We start from the raw sequence: 23,103 nt of genomic DNA on the forward strand, positions 1-23,103 counted from the left end.
CAAATATTTTTTTTTTATTTCATTTCATTTTCTTCCACTTCACCGACCATACCCTTACTGATTCAATTATTTATGTCTCGTTTTTTTCTTCTTCTTCGATTTACTTAATTTTTTGAAGAGTCAATTCATAAGTTACATTTTCTAACCCATTTTTTTTAAAAAAATTATAATAAACTCAACCCACCAGGCTACAACCCACCGAAGATTGAGGTGAATTGAAATTTGTAATTCACTCTCAAAATAAATTTAACCCAACTCAATCATTTTATCACTACTACCTCGGAAGTAACTGAAGTTGGAACCAGATTTAGCACCAAAACTTATTTATTGCTAGAGACGAAAACGAGGGACAAACCAGCACTCAATTGTCTTATTTTTAATTTTAATTTCAGATATTTGCTTTTCTAAAAAATAAAAATATAAAGACTTGCTTGATAGGACTTATTTTTATAAGTTACAGTACCTTAAAAGTATTACTTTTAATTTTTAAAATAAAAATTAAACATTTTAAAATTGTTTTGATTTTCTACTTTCAATTTTCTATTACTCATACTTTTCCTTATACTGTTGCATCTTCTTCCATTCATACTCTATGTAAAAAAATAATTTTTGAAAATTGTTATAAACACAATGAATACTTGCTCCTTGAGAGCTAAAATAAGTAATAACACAGGAAGTATTTGAGAGATTGCTTTTCAACCCGAGCTTCACTTGTAAGGAGAGATTCAATTTCACTCAACAAGGGTCCAATCTATTATTGATGGAAGCCACAAGTCAACAACAGGCAACACATTCCCTCAATAATCCATCAAGGATCACATCAATGTGTTCATGAGGTAGCACAGGAAAACCTATGAAGATCAAGGAATCAATCAGAGCCTTGATCCACAAGAATTAAGAAACAGTGGGCGAGCCTGTCTTTATTCTTGGCAATTCAGATCCAAACTGATGAACCTTAGCACAAGTTTGGAATTTGAAGAAATTGTGTATCAGTGTATTTCATCCCAAAGCTACCAGCCTACCACAAGGGTGCAACGAACTACACTAGTGAGAAATGACTCTAAAAGTGAAGAAAGGAGCCCCAAGAACAGGATCTGATCCCCATTACTTCCATTGCATATTTGATTCCACTACAGTCACGATCAACATCAGAAAGGAAACACAAAGGTATTTTTGGATTCACTAGGAATCTGTGAAGTCTGTCTCCTTAGATCATAGCTTCTACTTGTTTCCTTTTTCATCAAGTTTCAGAGACAAAATGAGAAGCAACCAAGTGATGATTGAGTTAGGGTCACTGAAATTGAAGTAAGGATTGGGCAAGTTAGGCATGACCAGGATGAACTCAAGGTCATGTGATCCATGCAAGAATTGAATAATTGAGAGTGAGAAAACAAGAACAGCATGAGAAATTGAGAGAAAGTTTCAGTGGTCTGTCATTTCATTTCATAAAATCAACCCTGAGAAGGGTTATTGTATTTATATTTTATACATATCAAATGTGACAGATCCTACTGAGTCTGATGAAACACAGATCTCTTTTAAAGATTGTGTTAACAACTGCTAGCAGAAATCTAGATTGAGGAAAGTTTTATTATTAAAATAGTGAAGAAATCATTCAAAGTTCAAACGCTAATTAATTTAAGACAACTACATTCAAAAGTGAAAATGAGGCTTGATATCAAGAAGTAAACAATTACCTGTTGAACCCTTTTTAGCAAATTTCAATAGGCGGACCAAAATTAACAATTAACAATAAACTACAAAATGACAGAAAACAGTCCGACAAATCAGTAAAAGAATTAAGAATAAACCTTACATAGTCTGAAAGATATTTAAAATGGTCTCTGTGGGGCTTTCTTCCCAAAGATGGCCTCCCAAACAGAGGGTGAAAATGGTGCTTTCTTGTCCAAAAACTGTCCAACAGCTTTCTCATTAACAACAAAACCCTTTTCTGTTAATGTTTTGATAGCACTCTTAGCTTCTTCGACACCTTTTTCATTGCAGAAACCATCCACTAGGCCAACAAAAGCTGTCACATTTGGAGAATGACCTGCTTCTAACATCTCCACACAAAATTCAAAAGCATCATGTAATCTATTACACTTATAGAGTCCTTGTATAAGGACTGTGTAACTGAAAGCATTGGGTGAAATACCACTACTCTGCATTTTCCTGAAAATCCTTTTGGCGTCATCAGCCTTGTGGGCCTTTGTGTATCCCTCCACTACCGCTGTGTATATGACAATCTCTGGAATGGTTCCCTTCTCCCGAATCAAACCAAAAAGTTTCAAAGCTTCTTGAACCAAACCATCTTTACATAAACCATCGAGCATAGCAACAGCATTGGGGATAAGGCCAGTCTCCTTCATCTTCTTGAAGATCTCGTTGGCATCTTGGGGCATAGACTCTTGAGCCGGTTGATTGGGATTTGACCTCTTTGCTTCTTCAGATTGCTTGCTTGCTGCAACCTCTGACAGATTAACTGTTTTATCATCAAAACCAAGCTTAAATTTATCAAGGAAACTGCCTCCTGATTTGCCAACATCCCTATTCGTTTCTGCCACATTTGTTGTGCCCTGAAATGCAAGATCAATTTGGGAAGATTTATTTATTTTGTCCAATTCATCAGGCCCACCATGGTTGTCATCAAATCTCGGAGGGAAGGAATGGGAACCTCTATCATATTCTCGGAAACGTGGAGGAGGCTGATTAATTGGCTTCTTACCTCTCAAAGGCCTACTTGGAATTGGTTCTGACAAAGACTGTTCAACATTGTATGACTCCTGGGTTCGGTTGCTACCATTGTCTTTAAAACTTGAGTCTGACTGTTCACGGAAAAAGTCATCAGATTCTCCAACAGGTTGTTTGCTTCTGCCACTGCGATCATCGGTAAAGCTAAAATGGCGCACAGTCTCAAGCCACGGAGGCAGATATTGTTTGGAATATAAAAGGGAAACTAGTTTTTCAATTCGAGAGGAGGATACAAGTTTATGAACCCCTCCTCGAGATGCTGCCATGTGAACCTGTTCATAAGTTGCACCAAGCATATAATCAACAACACCCCCAAATCAAAGAATAAACAGAGCAAAAGGAAAGGCGTGATGATGGATAGTGAGATAACCAAATGTTAAATAATAAAGTAACAAATCAATCAGATTATAGTGGGGAAAAGAATGAAGAGAAATTATCATCATAAAGTCCTGGTAATTTACCATCTGTTTTGTATTCACCATGCAGCTCTCTGCAACTAGTGCTAGAATTAAATCAAAGCCACTCTCAAAATCCACAACCTACCTAAATTGAATGAAAAATAGTAATAAATCATCCAATAGACGCAACAATGAAAGAGAAACAAAACCAAAGCAATTTAAATGCTAGAAATGAAACAAAAATAGAGTAAAATTGTAAAGTGTAGAAATGTAAAATTCATTTTCGGTAGCGTTTTCTCTTACCCTAACTAACACGAAACAAAGGGTGAAAGTAGCAATTCATATGCGAAAATAATGGCAGCAAATTGAGAGTGTGCAAGAAATATTTTACCGAGTCGCGCGATAATTGACCTCTGAGGAAGTGTATTGGTGAGTGGTGAGTGGTGAGTGGTGAGTGAGTGTGACGAAGTCTAAGGTGGAAAATGCAACTCTGCATAATACCCTAACACACCGAGAAGGAGAAGGAAGACCCTGTCGATGGACTACTGGGCCTGGGCCTAACATTCTTGGTGTTGGATAAAACGAAAGTTTTAAATTTTATAGTTTATCAAATTTGAATACTTATTTTAGAAATGTGTTTGATTGTATTTTTTGTTTTTTAGTTTTCAAAAATTATTTACGAATTTTTTTTTTAAAAAAAAAAGAGTTGGGGAAAAAAATGAGGTAGTATAAGAATAAAAACGATTAATAGAAAATAGAAAATCAAAATTAAAATAAATTAAATATTTTATTTTAAAAACTGAAAAATATAATTTTAAAATATTTTTTAAACATTATTCTTATCAAACAAGTTTTTTTTATTTTAAAAATATTTTTTTCAAAAATAAAGAATAAACAAACAAGTTTAAATGCCAGATTTTCTCACATGTAAAATTGTAAATTAAGGTACGTCAGTATAAGAAAAAAAATAGAAGAGGAGAGAAAATAGACGGGAAAGAAAATAGAAAAAATAATGGTCACACACAATTATTTTTTGTATTATTTTTTAAGTGATTAAAGTAATGACATGAATTTTATAAATTCAAATTAATTTATACATATAAATGAAAATGAAAAATAATTTCAAAATGTAAGTTATTTATTAAAAAAAATACGCGACCCATGAAAATCTGATCTCTCTTTTAAGATCATGAAGTATTTCAGCATTTTCAAAAGTATCACTTGGCTCTTATAGCATGATCATTGATAACCTTAGTGGGACAACTTCTAACAGGACTGTTAGCATTTCTCTAACCTTTACTTTTAGATTCTTAATATCTATTTGTTCCCACTTTTATGTTAAACTATTTTTATTTTTATTCGGGTTAACGTATTCACCCCACCATGAAAGAGCAAAACATAGCCCTATTATTACGAAACTTGGAGGTTATCTGAGTTTTTATTTAAGAAAGTAAAACACTGAAAAATTGAGTAAAACTACTATTTTAAGATCACATCACAGATTCATAGTGATCTCATTCTCAAGTGTATTGAATTTTGCGATAGTCAATCATCTAATAAAATGCCACATGTACTAATATTCATGACGTGTCTGAAAACAAGACACGCACCTCTCCAAATGTTTGTCACCTTACGCTATATAGAGCCACCTTTGCAAACTGCATAATCACAGTTTTCATCCAAGTAACATAATGGAGCCTCGCAAAGCTTCCCCATTATCGTGGGTCTTGATCTTCTTCCTTAGCATTTCCTTGAGTGGAGTTAAGGTATTAAGTGAAGAGCAGCACCATGCCAAATCTCAAGAAGGACCTGTGGTGGAAAGGGATCAAAGGAGGACATTACTTGTCACTGAATTCGGAGAGATCACTGCCATTGACATCAAGGAAGGACAAAAGGAACTGCCCTACCATCTTCGGTTCATCACATTGGAGCCAAACTCGCTATTTCTCCCTGTGCTTCTCCATGCAGATATGGTCTTTTATGTTCATACAGGTTCATACATATAACATAGTAACATACCCTTTTGAATTTCTAACCTCTAATCACACCATATTTCAAGGTTTTAAATTGTGGTCAGCGGTATGATTTAGTGAAATGTATTTTCAGTTGCAATATTCCTAATGTGTTATTATAGACACTTTAACAATAATCATTTTCTTTATATTTCCAAGACAACATAGAGGAACATGTATAATACTTGTGGTATAACTTACAAGGCTATAATAAGCATTTTAATTTCAACACATTCAACTCAATATGGCTTCAGGGAGTGGAAAGCTGACTTGGGCAAATGATGATGGTACTAGTACGATTCGTTTACGCGAAGGAGATGTCTGCAGTCTCAAGGAAGGATCTGTTTTCTATATACAGAGCAACCTAGAGGCTGAGAGAAGGAAACTTAGGATTTATGCAATGTTTACCAATACGGACGACAATACTTACGTAAGTGCTGGCTGTACATGTACTCTTTTTCATTGAACTTATACAAAAATGTAAGGTTTGTTTGCTGTAGTTGTTAATGTTAACCACAAATGCAGGATCCATCAATCGGTGCTTACTCAAGGATCAATGAACTGGTCAAAGGCTTTGATACGAAAATCATGCAAGCAGCTTTAAAGGTATTACTTACCCTCAATGTGAAACTGTGCAAGCACAATGTCAATGACTATATTTTTACTCAAATTTTTGTTTTGTTATGCATTATTTGGGGATTTAAAATGAAGGCTTTGACACAAATATAAATATTTACTAGTTACAAAACTCTAAATTGTGATCTTTTGAAGGTGCCGGAAGATTTGATTGAAGCAATCATTAACAAGACGGAGACTCCAGCTATAGTGCATGCAGTTCCAGAGAAGCGGAATATCCTCCAGGAGCTGGAGGCTTCGTTTCTTAAGAACTTTTTAGGCATTGGGTCCAACTCCAAGAAACTCAAAACATACAACATCTTTGATCATGACCCTGACTTCAAAAATCCCAATGGTTGGAGCACAGCAGTGACCAAAAAGCAACTAAAGTCATTGAAGCGGACCAACATTGGATTTCTGATGGTGAATTTGGCCATGGTTAGTGATTATAATAAAAACATTGATACTTGTCATTGCACACATACAATGCTTATGAAGTTATATTAAAATTAATTTTCAAACTATATAATTGAAGGGATCAATATTGGGGCCTCATTGGAACCCGAAGGCAACAGAGTTGGTAGTGGGAGTAGATGGGGGAGGCATGGTCCGAGTAGTATGTGGAAGCAGCAATGAAGATGAGACAGAATGCCAAAACATGAGGTTTAAGGTTAAGGAAGGTGATGCTTTTCTGGTGCCTAGGTTTCATCCAATGGCTCAGATGTCATTCAATGATGGACCATTTGTTTTTCTCGGCTTCAGCACTTCAGCAAAGAAAAACCATCCTCAATTTTTGGCGGGAAAGGGGTCAGTGCTTCATATTCTAGACAAAAGGATACTGGCTACCTCTTTCGGTGTGAGTAACAGAACCATTGACCAGCTTCTGCGTTCTCCCGAGGATTCCATCATTTTTGGGTGCAGTTCCTGTGCAGAGGAAGAGGAGAAGATAATGAAGGATGAGGAAGAGAATAGAAAGAGAGAGGAGGAAGAGAAGGAGAAGAAGAAGGAAGAGGAGGAAGAGAAGAGAAAGAGAGAGGAGGAAGAGGAGAGAAAGAGAGAGGAGGAAGAGGACGAGAAGAAGAGAAGGAGAGAGGAGGAAGAGGAGAGAAAGAGAGAGGAGGAAGAGGACGAGAAGAAGAGAAGGAGAGAGGAGGAAGAGGAGGAGAAGAAGAAGGAAGAGGAGGAAGAGAAGAGAAAGAGAGAGGAGGAAGAGGCTAAAAGGCAACAAGAAGAGAGGGAAAAGAAGCGAGAGGAGGAGGAAGCTAGGAGAGAGAAAGAAAGGGAAAGAGAAGAGGAGGCAGAAAGGGAGCAAGAACAAGCTAAAAGAGAAGCAGAAGCAGCAGCACAGAGGGAACAAGAACAAGCTAAAAGAGAGCAAGAAAGGAGAGAAAGGAGACGGCAAGAAGAAGAAGATGAAGAAGAACCAACACGGTGGGAGAGAAGAGGAAGAAGAGAGAAGGGGAAAAGTCCAGAAGGAGTAGAATGGGAGCAAGAAGAAGCCAGGAGACAGCAAGCAGAGAGTGATAGACAAGTGGAAGAGCAAAGCCACAGGAACAGCTTTGAAGGAAGGAGAGCTTTGAAAATAAGGAACGTTTGATTCCCTCTTAAGACTTAGACTCCTGGTATGTATTACAATAAGAGCTTCTTTTTATGTCTTTGTCACGTTTTTGCTTCCGTTTGTTTTTTATGACTGGTTGTTACAAAGTTGAAGACCAATGTTTCATGAAGCTTGTAGTTGATTAGTCATTTAGCACAAATAAGTGAATCTGGCTTCTCTAAATTGGGGCGTGCTACTTTAGATAATTATTATACTATAGAAATAGAACAGAACAAAAGCTCTGTTCCATCTTATTCTTTCCAAACTAGGGAAAAAGATAATTAATGATGAACAGTGGAGTATGCCATTATATCATCTTCGTTATACCAAACCAAAAAATGGACCAAAATATCGTTACATTTCATTCTCTTGCACCAGTTCAAACATAATAACCTCAGGGATAACAGTTGCATGCGCCCGAACAAATATGAATATACAAAAAATGAGACTCACTCACTCACGGAGCCTGATATGTATGAGACAACAACAGTTATGTCATCAAGTTTGCCACCATAATAACAGAATCCAGCTTTTTGAGCAGCAGTAGAAAATGGTGTCCGACTACTCTTGGACAGTGCTCGCTGACGAGCCAGTGCTGCTATCTTCTGAGCCCTAATTGCATGTACAACAACTCCGGTGATCTCACTATTGTACAAATTGTCAAATAACCCATCTGTTCCAGCAATGACCGCATCTCCTGAAGCAACAGGTATGGTAAAAACCTGGATGCATTATTGCAAAAACATATGCTTAGTTTGTTTGACTTTCCATACAGATTAAAGGCACACAATTGGCAAACTCATTTTTACTAAAAAGAACACCAACTTCATCTTCCATTAAGGAATCCTAAGTAATAACATCATAATGAAGGGAGAAACAAAAAAAAATGGTCTATCAGACAATGGAATGAAGAAATTGGAGCTAGGAAAAATGTGGGAAGGATGACTAATGGATGCACCTTATTTTCATTTTTCACCCTTTCTACCAAGTAACGTTGAGCAAAAATCAAAATCTCTCCATTTTCACTCCCCTCCATATTTTCCATGAAATCTTGCACAAAAGGGATAACATGAAGCAATTGTCGCCCCTCTACCATGGATTGCATCCAGTAGAAAACATGCTATTAGGAAACAAATCAGACTTTGTTGCCCCTACCGAATGTGAAAGCCAGGCCAAATAAAATTAGATCTTATTAAAAAGTTGATGCGTGAACTTTACCTCACCAGAACTGGGTAGATCAGCGCCATTGCCACTCTCCAACTGATACGGGAAATTGAAGTCGTGCTGTTGAACAGGGAACTCGAAAATGGTGAGTCCATCTCTAACCACAATGAATCCACTGTCACTCAAATTAATAGCATGCAGTCCCTGGACCAATAAACCAATCAGACATTATACATAAGAACTTGAGACTTATGAACTGGTTGGACAATACTTAAGTATCTGCATACATGATCACAAATTCACATGTCAGTATTGTAGACGAAGCAGAAGCTGGTAGAGCTCCCAGCGTGCTTTAAATCCATTTCTAAGCTTAAGTATTTTAACTTTTGACTTTAAAATAGCTTGGTGGAAGACATGTTCAATATGGTAATAGTTGTAATGACGTAATCTTCAACCCCATTTGGTATTGTACACAATTACTTCAAACAACATGAATTATGAAACACAATAAGTGTTAGGGGATGCATTATACCAAAAACAATCTCCATTATATCAGACATAGGTGAAAATGTAGAAAACTTTCATGTTTATGCATATGAGAAGAAAACAAACCATTTAATATTCCGTAGGCATGAAACGTGTATGATGATTAAATTACCTTTTCAGTAAGAGAATACAAGCTGTTGATGAACCCTTGACCTTTGTATTTGCGTGAGCTTTCTCTAACACCCTTGTTGGATTAAAAGAACCTTTAGGCTCCTTTTGAATTGCTCTCACTGAATTGGATATAAGTTCCGGTGCAAACAGTCCTGCATTAACACCAACATCCGCCCAGCCACCTACACCATCAGCAACACCAATTGCTTGTTCATCCGTGCAAATAAAATGAGCATCCTCTCCTCCAGTGTCCTCCTTATCTGGATGCGGTAGGTAACAAGATCCTGATAACATCTTCAAGGGCTTGCCACCAACAATAATTCTGAAAATAACAGTATTTAATGGTCAGGATAAGTATCAGCTGCAAGAAATATAAAATAATGTTTACAGATATAATTGGTGAAAAGCAAAATTGGACTCTCATGGAAATACTCAAGAGTGTGGAAAATGGAAATAGCAAGTCACACTTGTGGAACTTGCTGCAGAATCATTACCCCACTCTTCCAAACACGGAATAAATAGGGTAAGCTTCCTTCATGGCATTGAAATCGGCATCCAAATTATATTATTTGAAGAAATTCATGGAGAAATAGAATTCAAAATATAAAGAACAACAATCACATACGGGTCAGGTGAAAAAAAGGAATTTGCAAGCTGTTCATCAGGAGGGCTGCCATCAAATGAGACAGCATGTGCAGCCCCGTCTGAGTAGCAGGCAGAAGAAGAGGTTGAGAAATTCTTGAGCCATAATCCATGAAAAGCAAACTCGAATCACGGATCCTCCTATTAAGCATCAAAAGTAGAACACCCAAAACTCAAAGGACCATACAAAGGTTGTAGTCTCCTTAGATTCACACTATCCCTCCAGCAACCTGTATGTGCTCTATCTTTGAAGTACACTACAGCAGGCTTTGTGAAGTCTAGCACACTACCAAAACTTGAGATTGAGCCATAAGCATAAACATCTCCCAGCATAGCATTGGAATGTGAGGCAGTAACCATTGATTTTGTGTCAAGTGTGTGACTTGAAGAGCAATATGTGGAACCGGGCAAAATGGAAGTTGAATACAGCGAACCAAGAGACAAAGCAGAACTTCTGTGCAAGGATGTTGGCGCTCCTTGTTGCCGTGTTATTGCTTCCCGAATGCGACAGTAAATGGTAGCGTTCAGCCATGAGAGAATGCCAGGCATGATCTAAATTCAGTTTCCCACTTAAGAATAATGTGAAACCTTGGGTGTGATTTGAATTAACAAATCAAATTCCTTTTTTACCCCCACCAAACCTTGCTTCAAGAGTAACCCATAATCTGAAGTGTTGAAATTTGAACAAATATTATTCAAAGTTTCTAACTTCATGGAAATAGTTGATATAATCATTTGTGAGAGAAACTCCAACATGTTTTGACTTAAGAAATATCTTTTCATTGAGAAGCCAAATAAAACTTCTATAGAAACGTGTCAAAACAGAAAGTGTGATGCAGGATAAAACCTCAACTTAGAAACAGGACACGTGCGCAAATTGACTAAAGAAGGTTTCTTTTGGAAACTTATTTTCATAAAGGGTTTGTTTTGAAACATATTAAGGAGGGAGTCCTTTTTTGTAAGCATTTCGCTATTGGCAAAACAGGACACGTGGTAGCGGACAGTGGGTTTCACCAGTCCTGTTGGCGAAACAAGACATGTGGGGTGGATTTCGCCAGTCCTGTTGGCGAAACAGGGGACACATGGTGTATTTCGTCATTTCCGTTGGTGAAATACTTTTGGCTGTATGAAAATTATAAGCTTCAAACGGTTGTAACTTTTGATAGAAATATCCGTTTGAGGCCCATAATATGTCAAAACACTCGAAATTGAATGAGGAATCCCCTGACGAATTTACGAAAGGGATTTGGTCAACTCATTTTTCCAAAATCCCCTTCGGGAATTCGTCAAGGGATTCCTCATTCAATTTCGAGTGTTTTGACATATTATGGACCTCAAACGGACATTTCTATCAAAAGTTACAACCGTTTGAAGCTTATAATTTCCGTACAGCCAACAATATTTCGCTAACGGGAATGGTGAAATACACGTGTCCCCTGTTTTGCCAACAGGACCGGCAAAATCCATGCCATGTGTCCTGTTTCGCCAACAGGACTGGTGAAACCCACTGTCCGCTGTCACGTGTCCTGTTTCGCCAACAAGACTAGCAAAATGCTTATAAAAAAGGACTCCCTCCGTAATATGTTTCAAAACAGACCCCTTTTTAAAATAAGTTTCTAAAAGAAACCCCCTTTGATCAATTTGTCGCCATACATGTATCTAGGACAGTTATTATGAGGACAAACAAGAGAAGAACATTTATTTGATGGGCAAATATCTACTTGTGTCCCTCTTCTAGATATTCTTAGACTTAATTGTTTATTTGTAAAATGTAACATGTATTGTTTTTTTTATAAATTAAATTTAAAAAACTTATAATCTAATTATACATATATTTAGTTTATTTTTCTCCTTTAATTTTTTTTATAACTAGTTATAAAAAGCATCCAGTCACGAAAGTAAAAAAAAAAAGTTTGTTCTTTTCTTTTTCATTCGCTGCAATTTGTGGGTGTTTGGTTACTAGTTCTTGGGTGGGTGGCTTGCACGGTTCAGGTTTGTAACTAGGCATGCTAAGTAAACTTAAATTCGTAGGTATTCAGTCGACCCTAGGCTAAACTTGATGGAAGCAAATCTATTTTGACTGAATTGAGTTCAGTAAGTGTAATTATATTATAGAGTTGATTATATGACACAAGTCTCCTCGAATTCATAAATCAACCAGGATAATTCATAATACCCTTACATAGTCAATCAAGTCTCCTCGAATTACATGCTAACACCATGTATTATTTTTAAATATATAATTAACTTTTAAAAAAATGGTGTGATGAGTTTTCCTTGAATTTTTCTCATTCCCATAAAAACTAATAGAGATAAGGTTGAGTTTTAAAATTTGAAATTTGTCTCTTTAAAATCTAAACTCACGCACATTGCCATATCTATCTTTGATGGTGGGATTTTAACTTAATGGCAGTTCAAGAAGTTGCTGGGTGTGGCGTCATCTAGATATGTGATGATGGTACCAATAATAAGACACTTTTCTTAGCTAACATATTTGGACTAAAGTTTTCTTCGATCTCTAAGAGTATATTGATGATGGTGGGAAGTTGGACCATGGTGGGTGAGATTTTTTTTTTTTTTGTCGAGCTATGTTATTGTGGTGGTTGTTTCAAGAGAGAGAAATGCGTTACCGATAACAATGATATTTTTTTTTCTTTTTTCTTTGTTCTATTCTCACATATAACCTCGACTTGAAGCATCGACTTAGTCCACAATATTAAATGCCAATTTTTGGAAGATTTTTATTTTTTGTTTTTAAAGTTTAGAATAATATTAATTATTCTTTTATCAATTATATATTTATTTTTATCTAATATTTAATTATTTTATATGGATGCATTTATTGTGAAGTTGAAATGAAAAGGAATAAAATAAGAAACTTTAGATCCATTTTATTAAATTGTATCTTTTTGATTTCTACATAAAAACTTTATATAAAAAAATATAAAGCGGAGGAAATATTTGATAACAATGCCTTTATTGTCGCTTCAATTACACTAAAGTATCTATTAGTGTTGGCTTTGCATATTATGAACTTTAGACCCATAATAATACATTTTATTTTGTAATGCCTTCCACTGACCAAATGCAATTTTACAAATATTTTTATCACTAGATTAATTAGTTATTCATAGCCTCCCTCGGTTTGGTTTGGACGGAAGAAAAATAAGGAAGATACCTTTTTTAACGTGCATGTGCATATGAAACTTGGCCTATATGCATGGGAGAAAAATTAAGTAAATGTTTGAGAAACCATTCGCGTGATCGAAATAGCGTTTTTCAACGGATCAAGAACTTATTTTCTGTGTTTGTTTGCTCAACTAACACGGGGACGCTAGCTCGCTACCGCACAATAAACGTGAATTAAAAAATATCCTTAGTATTTATAAAGAAAACGAAGGGAGAAGGGCGACACAAGACATTGATGATCACAAAAGAGCAAAAGTCCGATCAGAGACCTGTGACTGCCACATATATGGTTGAAGTTCACACATTCTCTCCTAGGAAGCTACAGAGATCCCTAACTCTCACTTATGCAGAGATTGAAAATGAACAAGTCATAACAAATTACACAAAACACAAAACTTGGTCTGATCCTTAATGGCTTCTAAACTTCAACTAACTTAGCTTGGTCTCTAAATGCTACTCAATGTGTGCGACCAAGGGTTCGCGAGTGTTCCTATATATAAAAATTTTGTAAATAGAGTTAGGGTTGTCGACATTACCTGTTTGACAACCTGAGTTAGGGTTTGAGGTAGTGCCTGACTTTGCCAGACAAAATGTGTGCGACCTCGAGGTTCAGCGTGCACGACCTTTAGGGAAAGAGAGTTCAGGGTGCGCGAGCTTTAGGGAAAGAGGTTCAGGGTGCGTTTGACGGTGCAGGAGGCGCGAGGGTTCAGCGAAAGACAGTGAATGCCTGAGGAACCAAGCAGCATTTATATAACCATATCTACGACGGTTGTAGGTCAAAACCGTTGTTGACTTAATTTTTTTCAATATTCGAAGGCGGTTGTTTACAACCGCCTTAGAATATATGACGTAAAAACTAATTTTTTTCACCTATTTACAAAATTGTCACCGCGCCTTCTACTAAAGCGGTTTTCGAGAACTGATGTAGTTGTCGCGACGTAGAAAACAACTTTTCTAGTAGTGTGAATTAAAAAATATCCTTAGTATTTATATCCTCGGGATGTCCATTTTGAATTTTGATCAATAATTATATATAAAAAAAAATATAGCATCACTTGTGTACACATTTTTATGTCCATTTTGAATTTCCTTCAATAATTACATTCATAAATTATTATTTATTCTTATAATGATCTTTACAAATTATCCATCTACTTATATTATATTTTTTTATTTTAAACAACCACGAAAGAACAGTTAGACTGAGTGCCTGTTCTCCCAGTTATTATCTAATAATATTATAATAGAGATATGTTTTTCTATTTTAGAAAAAAAAAATCATTATCCAGCCCCTTTTTATCTCCAATGAAACTCATTTGTTTGTGATCGGACGACAAAAATTCCTTATTAAAGTGAGCCGTTTGAGTTGGTAACGTCGTGCATTGAAGTGGCTCAAAACAACACCAGAAGCACAAAGTAATCTTTCGGACTTTCACCTCAGACCACAAACCTGTGCCATAATGTCTCACATCAACTAGTAAGTATCAAGAAGACCACGTATATTATATAAAAATGTGGAGGAATCTCACATGCTCAAAATGAGAAAATGAATAGCTGTCATAGTAGGGGAAAAAAAAGAAGAAAAAAATGAAATTTGAATCGAGGGTCGCATTTTATACTTCTCAAAGCAACAACATATCCTCATGGATCCCCTGTTGTAAAGCATAGGGTGTGCCATTATACCATAGAGAAGATAGAAGATCCTTCTCTAATATTATTCCCCTAATATGAAAAATCACATCCTCCACTTCTTCAAAAACATCCTTTAGCTTTTCCCCCCTTACCTTTTGGAATGGAAGTGGGTGTGAATGGACCTCTTTATATGACCCATGATATATAAACTAGAATCTCTATTCCTCATACACCCCCACCTCTCCTCTTTTGTAATCCTCAAGCTTCTTTATATCCACCGTGTCCCTTACAACCTTAATCGCTAAGGCAATATACAGAGACACGCGCATACCTACACATACACATACACACGAGCCTCACACGCTACCTTTTACAATGATTTTGGAATCATGATGAAATCATGTATTAATTGACCCGGATAATTTCAATCTTGTGTACTTTAATCAAGATTGAGATATCCATTTGTTTTTTATTTTATTTTGAAAGATGAAACATGCCTGGTTTTGATATATTCTCTGTCTCTTTTGTATAATTTATTTCATCTGAGTTGTTATAGTGAGTAGCAACATAGGTCTAGATTTACAGGTTTAACAAACAGCAAACTAATTCAACAGTATAATAAATTAAAGAGTTAAGTTGTATTTTTTTTCTTTTTTTTTAATATATATATCAAACATAATACAATATTGAACCCTTTTATCCAACTTACTTAATCTTATGTTATAAATTTATGAGTATCTGATTAAGGAGAAATAAATTTTAATTTTTGATAAGAAAGTTTCGTAGAAATAAATTGCATTATGTTTATAGACAATTAATAAGTAATGCTTTCATTCATCCTAAGGAAGAGGAAGGACAGTATGATTACAAAAGTTTTCCTCACCGTTTCTAAAAGTAAGAGAAATGGTATTTATGTATAAATTTTATACAAAAAAACATACAATAAATAGAGAGGATAAAAATAAAAGAAAAAATCATATGAATATTATAACTCTAAAAGTAATGCATGGTTAGAGAAGAACGTATAGGAAGAAATGAAGATCAATAACAATAATATTATATTTTCTTATAGTAAACATTGGATCACTTATAACACTGACTAGAGTATATAGGCTACTTGCTAGAGTAATCATTTACGCCACATGCCTTATGCCTGTTATTAGAATATCTAGAAATTGCTCACAACTAATTCACAACAATCAATTCTGTAAAAGACTCCAAAAATAAACATAATCCTATAAAGCTGGTCATATCAACACAAAAGGATGTTACATGAAATAAAATAAAAATGAAGTGACTGCTGTTTATTATATTTCCCATGAGGCATGAGCAAATGGACATAAAGAAACTTTATTTTACAAGAGAACAAACTTTCTCTTAAAGTGTCCATTACCAATAACAAACAACCTCGTAAAAAAAATAACAATCAACAAAATTTAATAATAATAATAATAATAATCCACAGGCATATTTATTTTTCTAACAACAAGAGGAAAATTGATGCCCTGTAACGATTCATGGCTTGGAACATATTCCTTCATCACTACTTTTTGTTGTTTAATTAACTAACCACGTCCCGTCTTTACACGCGCCTACTCATTAAACCACCAATATCCTGCATGTATATCTAACAAAAAGCCGTCCAGTGGGGTCCACTGACACGTCAACTCCTCGCCATACTACTAAGACCCATCTCAAAGAGAAAAAAAAAAATGAAAATTCTAATGGATCCGGATCATGCTTTACTATATTTTTTTTATTAAAAAAAACAAGATATTCCTACAAGTAATATATTATCTTTTGGACATATATTGTTGTATTGAGGTTTCTTTTTTTTTTATTTGTAAATGTGTCTCTTTTAAATAGCTGATAAAAAAATGTGTCTCTTTTATGAAGAAACTTAATTTTCATTAATGATCATTCTTATAACTATATATTAAATATCAAGAAAAAGTGTATGTTAATTTTAAGAAAAATACAGTAAATCCTATAATAGTTTTCGTTTCCATGATAAAGCTTTTGTTTCCAATAGTATAATCTAATATTGCATGATAAAGTTTTTGTTTCCAGCTTTATTTAATGTTCTATTTTAATAAATATTTTATTTGGATGCACAATTATAAATAAAAATTTAGTGGGGTTTTATTTTCAATGTCTTTCTTTATTATTATTGATATCAAGTTTATGGTAGTTTAAGAAAAAAATATTAAATGGAATAGTATAATAATTAAATAATGTTTATCAACTTTGTTAAGAAGTGTAAGTTAGTTTTTCTTTTCTTATAGTCAACATCGGAGTGAGTATAAGGTTTGAGAAATCAATAAATTAATGTTGTAACTCACAAGTTTATACTCAAATTATAACATTGTTTTACAAAAAAAAAGGTGATGGCATGTCATTGTATTAATATATATAAATAAAGAGGAAGTTGGCGTACTTTATAATAGACCAGCAATGAATATGTGTGTCATTACTAATTGGTTGTGTATGTAGAAACAGTCTTAGATATTAAAAGAGGTAAAGTTTACTTTCCTTTAATACAGAACTACATTTTAAAAAGAAAACCTCTAATTATTAATTGGAAAGTACGCTTAATACACAATAAAAGATTAATATTTATATTAAATATGAAACTAATATAAAGTTAAACAAAAGTAAAATCATTCACTGTGTCGTCTCCTACGTAGCACAACGAATTCCCCTGTGGAGTGTGAACGCTAGCTGCTGGATTCTTGACAAGTACGCCTATGTTCCCCTCGTTTTTTCGTTTAGTTTGCCCCGTAAAATATAATAAATTAATAATAACATGTTCCTCAACAAAATATATAATTAAAATAATAAAATGAAGACAGAAAAAGCCATGGGAAACAAGAGTGTTCCTTACTTATTTCCAAGTGTACAATAATTGTCATAAAAGAAATGCATAGATTCATATTCCTTCCAAAATGTTATTATAATTTATTTAAGTTAATTATACATATAATTACATATATATCAAGATATATACACTATTGTAAGCATTTATTAGTAACTAATTAGCTATATGGCACAAATGAAATACCCAACCAAATTAGATAAGACGACAATATAACAGCAGCTCAACTAACACTTAATGTGGGTTCAAATCTCCTTATTTATGCAGGCTATTTGTAAGTATTTTTAAGGTATATTCTGATCTTGGTAAGTCTTAAATCTAACTTACCTAAATTTTATTAACTAAAAAAACAAGAAACGCTGAAATTCCATGTAAAACTACACTGTCGGCTAAAAGAAGGCCCACGTAGAAAAAAATTAAACTGATTTACCTTAGAACTTAAAAGGGACATGGAATTAAAATGTCAAACAAGGAAAAAAGGGTAAGCAAAGCTGGGTAATAGTATTCCAACAGAAATATGAAACAAACAATGCCGTGAAAAATTTGTCACAGAGCCATGGATCTATTATTTAATTTTCTGCCTAGCAAGGTTAAACAATTATATATTTTACCTTCTAGAATTTTTTTTAATATAAAATATAATTCTTCACAAATAATCCCAATCTGACGATGATCTGCATTTTATATTCATACAAAATCACCATTTAAAATATAATTTTCTTAAAAAGGATTACACAAAAGCCGGGAAAAAATATAATGCAATTGAGTGAGAAATGAAAATAATAGGTAGGAAATATTAGTAGCAAAAAAATTTAAATAAGTATAAAGAAAAACATCATACAGATGGACAGAAAATAAATACTTGAAATGTTTTTTTTTTTACAGCGAAATATTTGAAATTTATGAATAAAAAACTTACAAATGAACGAGGAAGCAAAACACCATGTAAATAAGTAAAAAATTGGAGGGAAAAAAATTCTAATCTATAAACAAAAATGCGAATGAGTGGGAAAGTTGGGAAGAAAACAATAAATAAGTAAAAAAAGAGGTGAGAAAAGTAATTCATATATGTGAGAAATATGCATGTAAATAGACATAAGAATATATCAAAGTCATACTTTGAAACTCATATAATTAAATGGTAATATTATAAAAATATATCAAAATTAAACTATTGAATAATATAAAAGGTTAACTTTCCTTCCTTGGTAGGAACTAATTGACATGATTCAATGGAACTCGAGGAAACAATTTTGCAAGATACGAATTCCCCCACATCTTTTACTGCTCAACTTTGCCAAAAACATTGAGTTAGTCAAAAGTGCCCTGATGGCCTGATTCCTGAAGATTGGAGACCTATTTTTTACCTTGGTGGATCGATCCCTATTCATATTTGCGACATTATAAATGCGGTTCTGGGAAGGGAGACTCGATTGACAAAACTGTATATTTCTAACGGCTAATATTAGAAGTTACGTAGGAACGTAGCTATGGCAAAAACTTTCCGCGTACTGTGCCTCCCTTACAAAGTAGTTAATGATGGACCTTTCCCAAAGCTTTTTTCTTCGGGTATAAATAAAAGAATTAAAGTAGGGTGGTGCTATGCTTGTCTTGGGGTCCATTTAGAACTTTTGTGGGCCCAATTTAAAGAAAGAAAGCACGACTTAACTAGCTGCTTTAAGCCTTTAACGCCCACTATTTGACTCTTTTGTCGTTTTACAGTGAAAGATCCTTTGACATATTAAAGAGACCGTGTTTAGATACGTGAAAATAAATCGAGCGTAGTACACTGAATTACATTGGGTGTTCCTATCTATTTGATTTATTTTATTTGGATGGAATGTATTTTACTTTATTTATATTTTTATTCAACTTTTAAATAAAAAAGTTAAGTCAAATACATGATACATGACAAGAATAGGTAAAATATAAAAAAGGTAATTAAACTAGAGAAGAATTAAGTTATTTTTCATACACCATAATTATGAATTGCAAAATAAGAAAAATGTTTGGTGCACACCCAACATCTTATCCAACATCTAGAGAAAAAAAATATAAGTATGATATTTATGATATAATAATAAAAAAGATAGGAAAAAAATGAGATCGTGAGGGATGTTAGTATAGAGTATATAAAATCATGAATGATTCGTGTATCACTACTCGAAAAATAATTATATCTAACGTGTAGCTAGCTATAACAAATATACTCTTAACTAGTTTTATGAATAAAAATTAGGTGCACATTTTTAATATTTGTTATCTTATTTTTTAAGTAAAATTAGAGTTTTATTTTCAAGGTTAACTTCAGCGTTTAAGATTAACTTTCATTGATCAGTAGATTTATGAAATAATTTTTTATTTTAATTAAAAATAGTACTACAATACTTAATTTATTATACCTAATTTTTGTCATAAAGAAATTCCAATTGGCTTTGTGCAAGTCTTCTTCAATTTCGTCCGTTTGTCTTGATTTTGAAAGGTGAGTGGACATAACTAATTTTTGGAGTCTTGTCTAAAAGACATATTAATATTACAGTTTACTTCGAAATGATGGATAATTTTCATCCACAAAGCATATCGTGTATGTACAGCAATTCATGACGAAAAGTCAGAGCTTATTATATAGAATATAGCTACATGACTAAACATGTCTTTACCCAGAGCATTGAGCGTTCAGCTATGAAGTTCAACCAAGAAAAGCAAAGAAAACAGAGAAGACAAGCTAGCCTGGCATCGCCTTGAAGCCTCAAGGTGATAAAAAGGTTTTAGGGCATGCTTGGATTCATGATAGATGGTAGAGTATTTTGAAAGTAAAATTAATTTAAAGTCATAATATTTTGTTATATCACAAAAGTAGTAAAATTTTGTCTGAAAATTTGATTTTAAATAGATTTGTAATACTTTACAAATTCAATCTACAAACTTAAGTTTAATTTAACTTAAACATGTACTTATTTTCGATTATTTTATTTAAAAAAAATATAGATCCATTAAACAATTTATTACATATTTTTTTCTTTTTTTTCTATGTATCTCCTCATTATTTTTAATTTTTCATTCATTTTCACTCATTATTTTTATTTTTATTCATCTTACTTCTTTCTTCTCTTTCAAACACGACCCTAAAAAATGAGTGTTAACAATACATACATTCTCTTAAAACATATTGATTAAAATTTATTAAAAATATGTGAAGGAATCATTAAATAAGTTATAGAATCCATAATTTGTATAATTTCTAAAAAAATTCAACTCAGAAAAAATATTTAAAAGAGTGTGTGAAAAAATATGTCCCCATATTTCCTTAAAAAAAACACATCTACTATGATTCATCGACTAGGGTCAAGCATGGTCATTTCAGGTCACATAGAGTACAAATGTATGACAGTAGTTAGTTATGTATCTATCTATATTTTTGTTTTTTTATTTGAAGGCATTGGCATGCATACATGACATGACCATAAATAAGTAACCCTACCCCTTTACGTGCACACAAGCAAAGATAAAAGGCCCACAATCATAACAACCAAAAAGCCCCCTTCTCCTTCCAACCCCTCCATTTTCAACAACAATTCCTCTAAGCATCGTTCAGACAAGGGTACACCACAACAGCTTTTGTTAGTCCTCACCAAGCGATGAGAGTTCCCGTTCCCTCATCCCCACAGGCCAACCCAAAACCCACCAATAACGTTGTCCGTACCATTGCCCTTCCCAACCTCAACAATAGCACCACGCCCCCCACGGGCCTGTGCTACGAGCCCACTTCTGTCCTTGACCTGTGCCGGAGCCCGAGCCCGGGCACCGAAAAGCCCACCACCGATCACTCCGTTCTCGTCACCAACTCCCAAGACTATCTCGACCTGGAAGACCATGCGTTGCACAACTTGGACTGGGACTCCATCATGAAGGACTTGGGCTTACACGACGACTCCGCCACCCCCGTTTTGAAAACTTTTCTCCACCCCGACGACGACGACGACGACGACAACAACAACAACCCATCATGCGACGACTTCACACTCTTCGACCACGCGCTTGAATTCACCACTCTCTCCGACATCTACTCCAACCAAAACTTCGCTTTCGATTTCAACCACTTGCCTCACGACTTCAACCACCTCAACGGCTTCGATTTCATCGAAGAGCTCATCCGCGCCGCCGACTGCTTCGACACCAAGCAGTTACACGTGGCGCAAGTGATATTGGAGCGGCTCAATCAACGACTACGATCGCCCGTCGGAAAACCACTCCATCGCGCAGCGTTTTACCTCAAAGAAGCTCTCCAGAGTCTTCTCTCCGGTTCGAACCGGACTCCGAGGATTTCATCCCTGGTGGAAATCGTGCACAGTATCAGAACCTTCAAGGCCTTTTCGGGAATTTCGCCGATCCCAATGTTCTCGATCTTCACCACCAATCAAATAGTTCTGGATCACGCGGCGAGCTCCTTCATGCACGTCATCGACTTCGACATCGGTCTTGGGATCCAATACGCTTCCCTAATGAAGGAGATTGCGGAGAAGGCGGCGGATTCGCCGGTGCTCCGAATCACCGCCGTCGTTCCGGAAGAATACGCCGTCGAGAGCACGCTCGTCCGCGACAACCTCGCGCAGTTCGCCCTAGATCTCAGGATCCGCGTGCAGGTCGAGTTCGTGCCGCTTCGAACCTTCGAGAATCTCTCCTTCAAGGCCGTGAAGTTCGTCAACGGCGAGAACACCGCCGTGCTCCTGTCGCCGGCGATTTTTCGCCACCTCGGCAACGCCGCCGCGTTCCTGGGGGACGTGCGGAGGATCTCGCCGAGCGTGGTGGTTTTTGTGGACGGCGAGGGGTGGGCGGAGACTGCCACGGCGTCGGCGGCGTCGTTCCGGCGCGGCGTTGTGAGCAGTTTGGAGTACTACTCGATGATGCTGGAGTCGCTGGACGCGTCGACGGTGGGAGGGGGAGGGGAGTGGGTGAGGAGAATCGAGATGATGCAGCTGCGGCCGAAGATTTTGGCGGCGGTGGAGAGTGCGTGGCGGCGGGTTCCGCCGTGGAGGGAGGCGTTTTACGGCGCCGGAATGAGGCCGGTGCAGTTAAGCCAGTTTGCGGATTTTCAAGCAGAGTGCCTGTTAGCGAAGTCTCAAATCAGAGGCTTTCACGTGGCAAAACGCCAGAACGAACTGGTGCTTTTCTGGCATGATAGGGCCATTGTTGCCACGTCAGCATGGCGCTGTTAGAACATGGAGTGTTATTATTGGCAGAGGGGATTATGTAATAATGTAGTAATTATAATAAACTGCAACGAAAGTAAATTTAGGTTCCAATTTCGAAGTCCACTACACTCGTTCAAACTATTGCTATGATGGAAAAAATCTAGGTATCTTTGGCAAAAGGAAAAGGTGGGGAGGGGGTGGTAGATAAGATAAACTTGTATTTTTCTGTACCATTTTGTTGTCCTTCTTTGTTGGATGGACTCTTTGTTATCCTGATGAACTTTACTACTGGTTTTCTAATCAAAGGGTTTGGCAGATTAAATGGTTCTTTGACTTATTTCTACCTTTTATTCCTGATGGTGTGGAGTATTTTGCTGCA

The 23,103-nt window shown here is 35.5% G+C and overlaps 3 protein-coding genes and 1 pseudogene across 8 annotated transcripts; 2 read left to right on the forward strand and 2 right to left on the reverse strand.

The window, feature by feature from the left end:
* Positions 1-593: 593 nt before the first annotated feature.
* Positions 594-3,706, reverse strand: LOC114420759 (pentatricopeptide repeat-containing protein At4g38150-like). Of its 6 annotated transcripts, XM_028386568.1 has the most exons (4): positions 3,541-3,706; positions 3,213-3,290; positions 1,817-3,023; positions 594-1,294 (listed from the first exon to the last, which is right to left on the reverse strand). In XM_028386568.1, exons 1-3 carry the CDS (start codon positions 3,643-3,645, stop codon positions 1,833-1,835), a joined length of 1,374 nt encoding a protein of 457 aa, XP_028242369.1. In that variant the 5' UTR covers positions 3,646-3,706; the 3' UTR covers positions 594-1,294; positions 1,817-1,832. The 6 variants fall into 6 exon arrangements, with proteins under 6 accessions (XP_028242369.1, XP_028242366.1, XP_028242371.1 ...); XM_028386565.1 differs by lacking the exon at positions 594-1,294 and having other exon boundaries at positions 1,673-3,023; XM_028386570.1 differs by lacking the exon at positions 594-1,294 and having other exon boundaries at positions 1,673-3,023; positions 3,213-3,294; positions 3,541-3,653.
* A 1,101-nt stretch (positions 3,707-4,807) lies between these two features.
* Positions 4,808-7,556, forward strand: LOC114420821 (vicilin-like seed storage protein At2g18540). Its single transcript, XM_028386573.1, has 5 exons — positions 4,808-5,141; positions 5,416-5,591; positions 5,687-5,767; positions 5,933-6,214; positions 6,312-7,556. Exons 1-5 carry the CDS (start codon positions 4,841-4,843, stop codon positions 7,371-7,373), a joined length of 1,902 nt encoding a protein of 633 aa, XP_028242374.1. The 5' UTR covers positions 4,808-4,840; the 3' UTR covers positions 7,374-7,556.
* A 79-nt stretch (positions 7,557-7,635) lies between these two features.
* LOC114420837 lies at positions 7,636-10,516 on the reverse strand (annotated as a pseudogene).
* A 10,500-nt stretch (positions 10,517-21,016) lies between these two features.
* Positions 21,017-23,061, forward strand: LOC114420853 (scarecrow-like protein 15). Its single transcript, XM_028386576.1, has one exon. It carries the CDS (start codon positions 21,171-21,173, stop codon positions 22,746-22,748), a length of 1,578 nt encoding a protein of 525 aa, XP_028242377.1. The 5' UTR covers positions 21,017-21,170; the 3' UTR covers positions 22,749-23,061.
* The last annotated feature ends 42 nt before the right edge of the window (positions 23,062-23,103 follow it).

This window comes from Glycine soja, chromosome 1 (assembly GCF_004193775.1).
Source record: "Glycine soja cultivar W05 chromosome 1, ASM419377v2, whole genome shotgun sequence".
Taxonomy (NCBI): Eukaryota; Viridiplantae; Streptophyta; class Magnoliopsida; order Fabales; family Fabaceae; genus Glycine; species Glycine soja.

What these genes read in the sequence shown, in the direction of transcription:
- LOC114420759 (XM_028386568.1), bottom strand. Translation starts at nt 3,645, where the DNA reads ATGCAGAGTTGCATTTTCCACCTTAGACTTCGTCACACTCACTCACCA. An exon ending in GTCAATTATCGCGCGACTCG is followed by an intron (nt 3,291 to 3,540) that starts GTAAAATATTTC and finishes CAATTTAGGTAG; the next exon opens with GTTGTGGATTTTGAGAGTGG. An exon ending in TGGTGAATACAAAACAGATG is followed by an intron (nt 3,024 to 3,212) that starts GTAAATTACCAG and finishes ACTTATGAACAG; the next exon opens with GTTCACATGGCAGCATCTCG.
- LOC114420821 (XM_028386573.1), top strand. Translation starts at nt 4,841, where the DNA reads ATGGAGCCTCGCAAAGCTTCCCCATTATCGTGGGTCTTGATCTTCTTC. An exon ending in GGTCTTTTATGTTCATACAG is followed by an intron (nt 5,142 to 5,415) that starts GTTCATACATAT and finishes ATATGGCTTCAG; the next exon opens with GGAGTGGAAAGCTGACTTGG. An exon ending in ATACGGACGACAATACTTAC is followed by an intron (nt 5,592 to 5,686) that starts GTAAGTGCTGGC and finishes CCACAAATGCAG; the next exon opens with GATCCATCAATCGGTGCTTA.
- LOC114420853 (XM_028386576.1), top strand. Translation starts at nt 21,171, where the DNA reads ATGAGAGTTCCCGTTCCCTCATCCCCACAGGCCAACCCAAAACCCACC.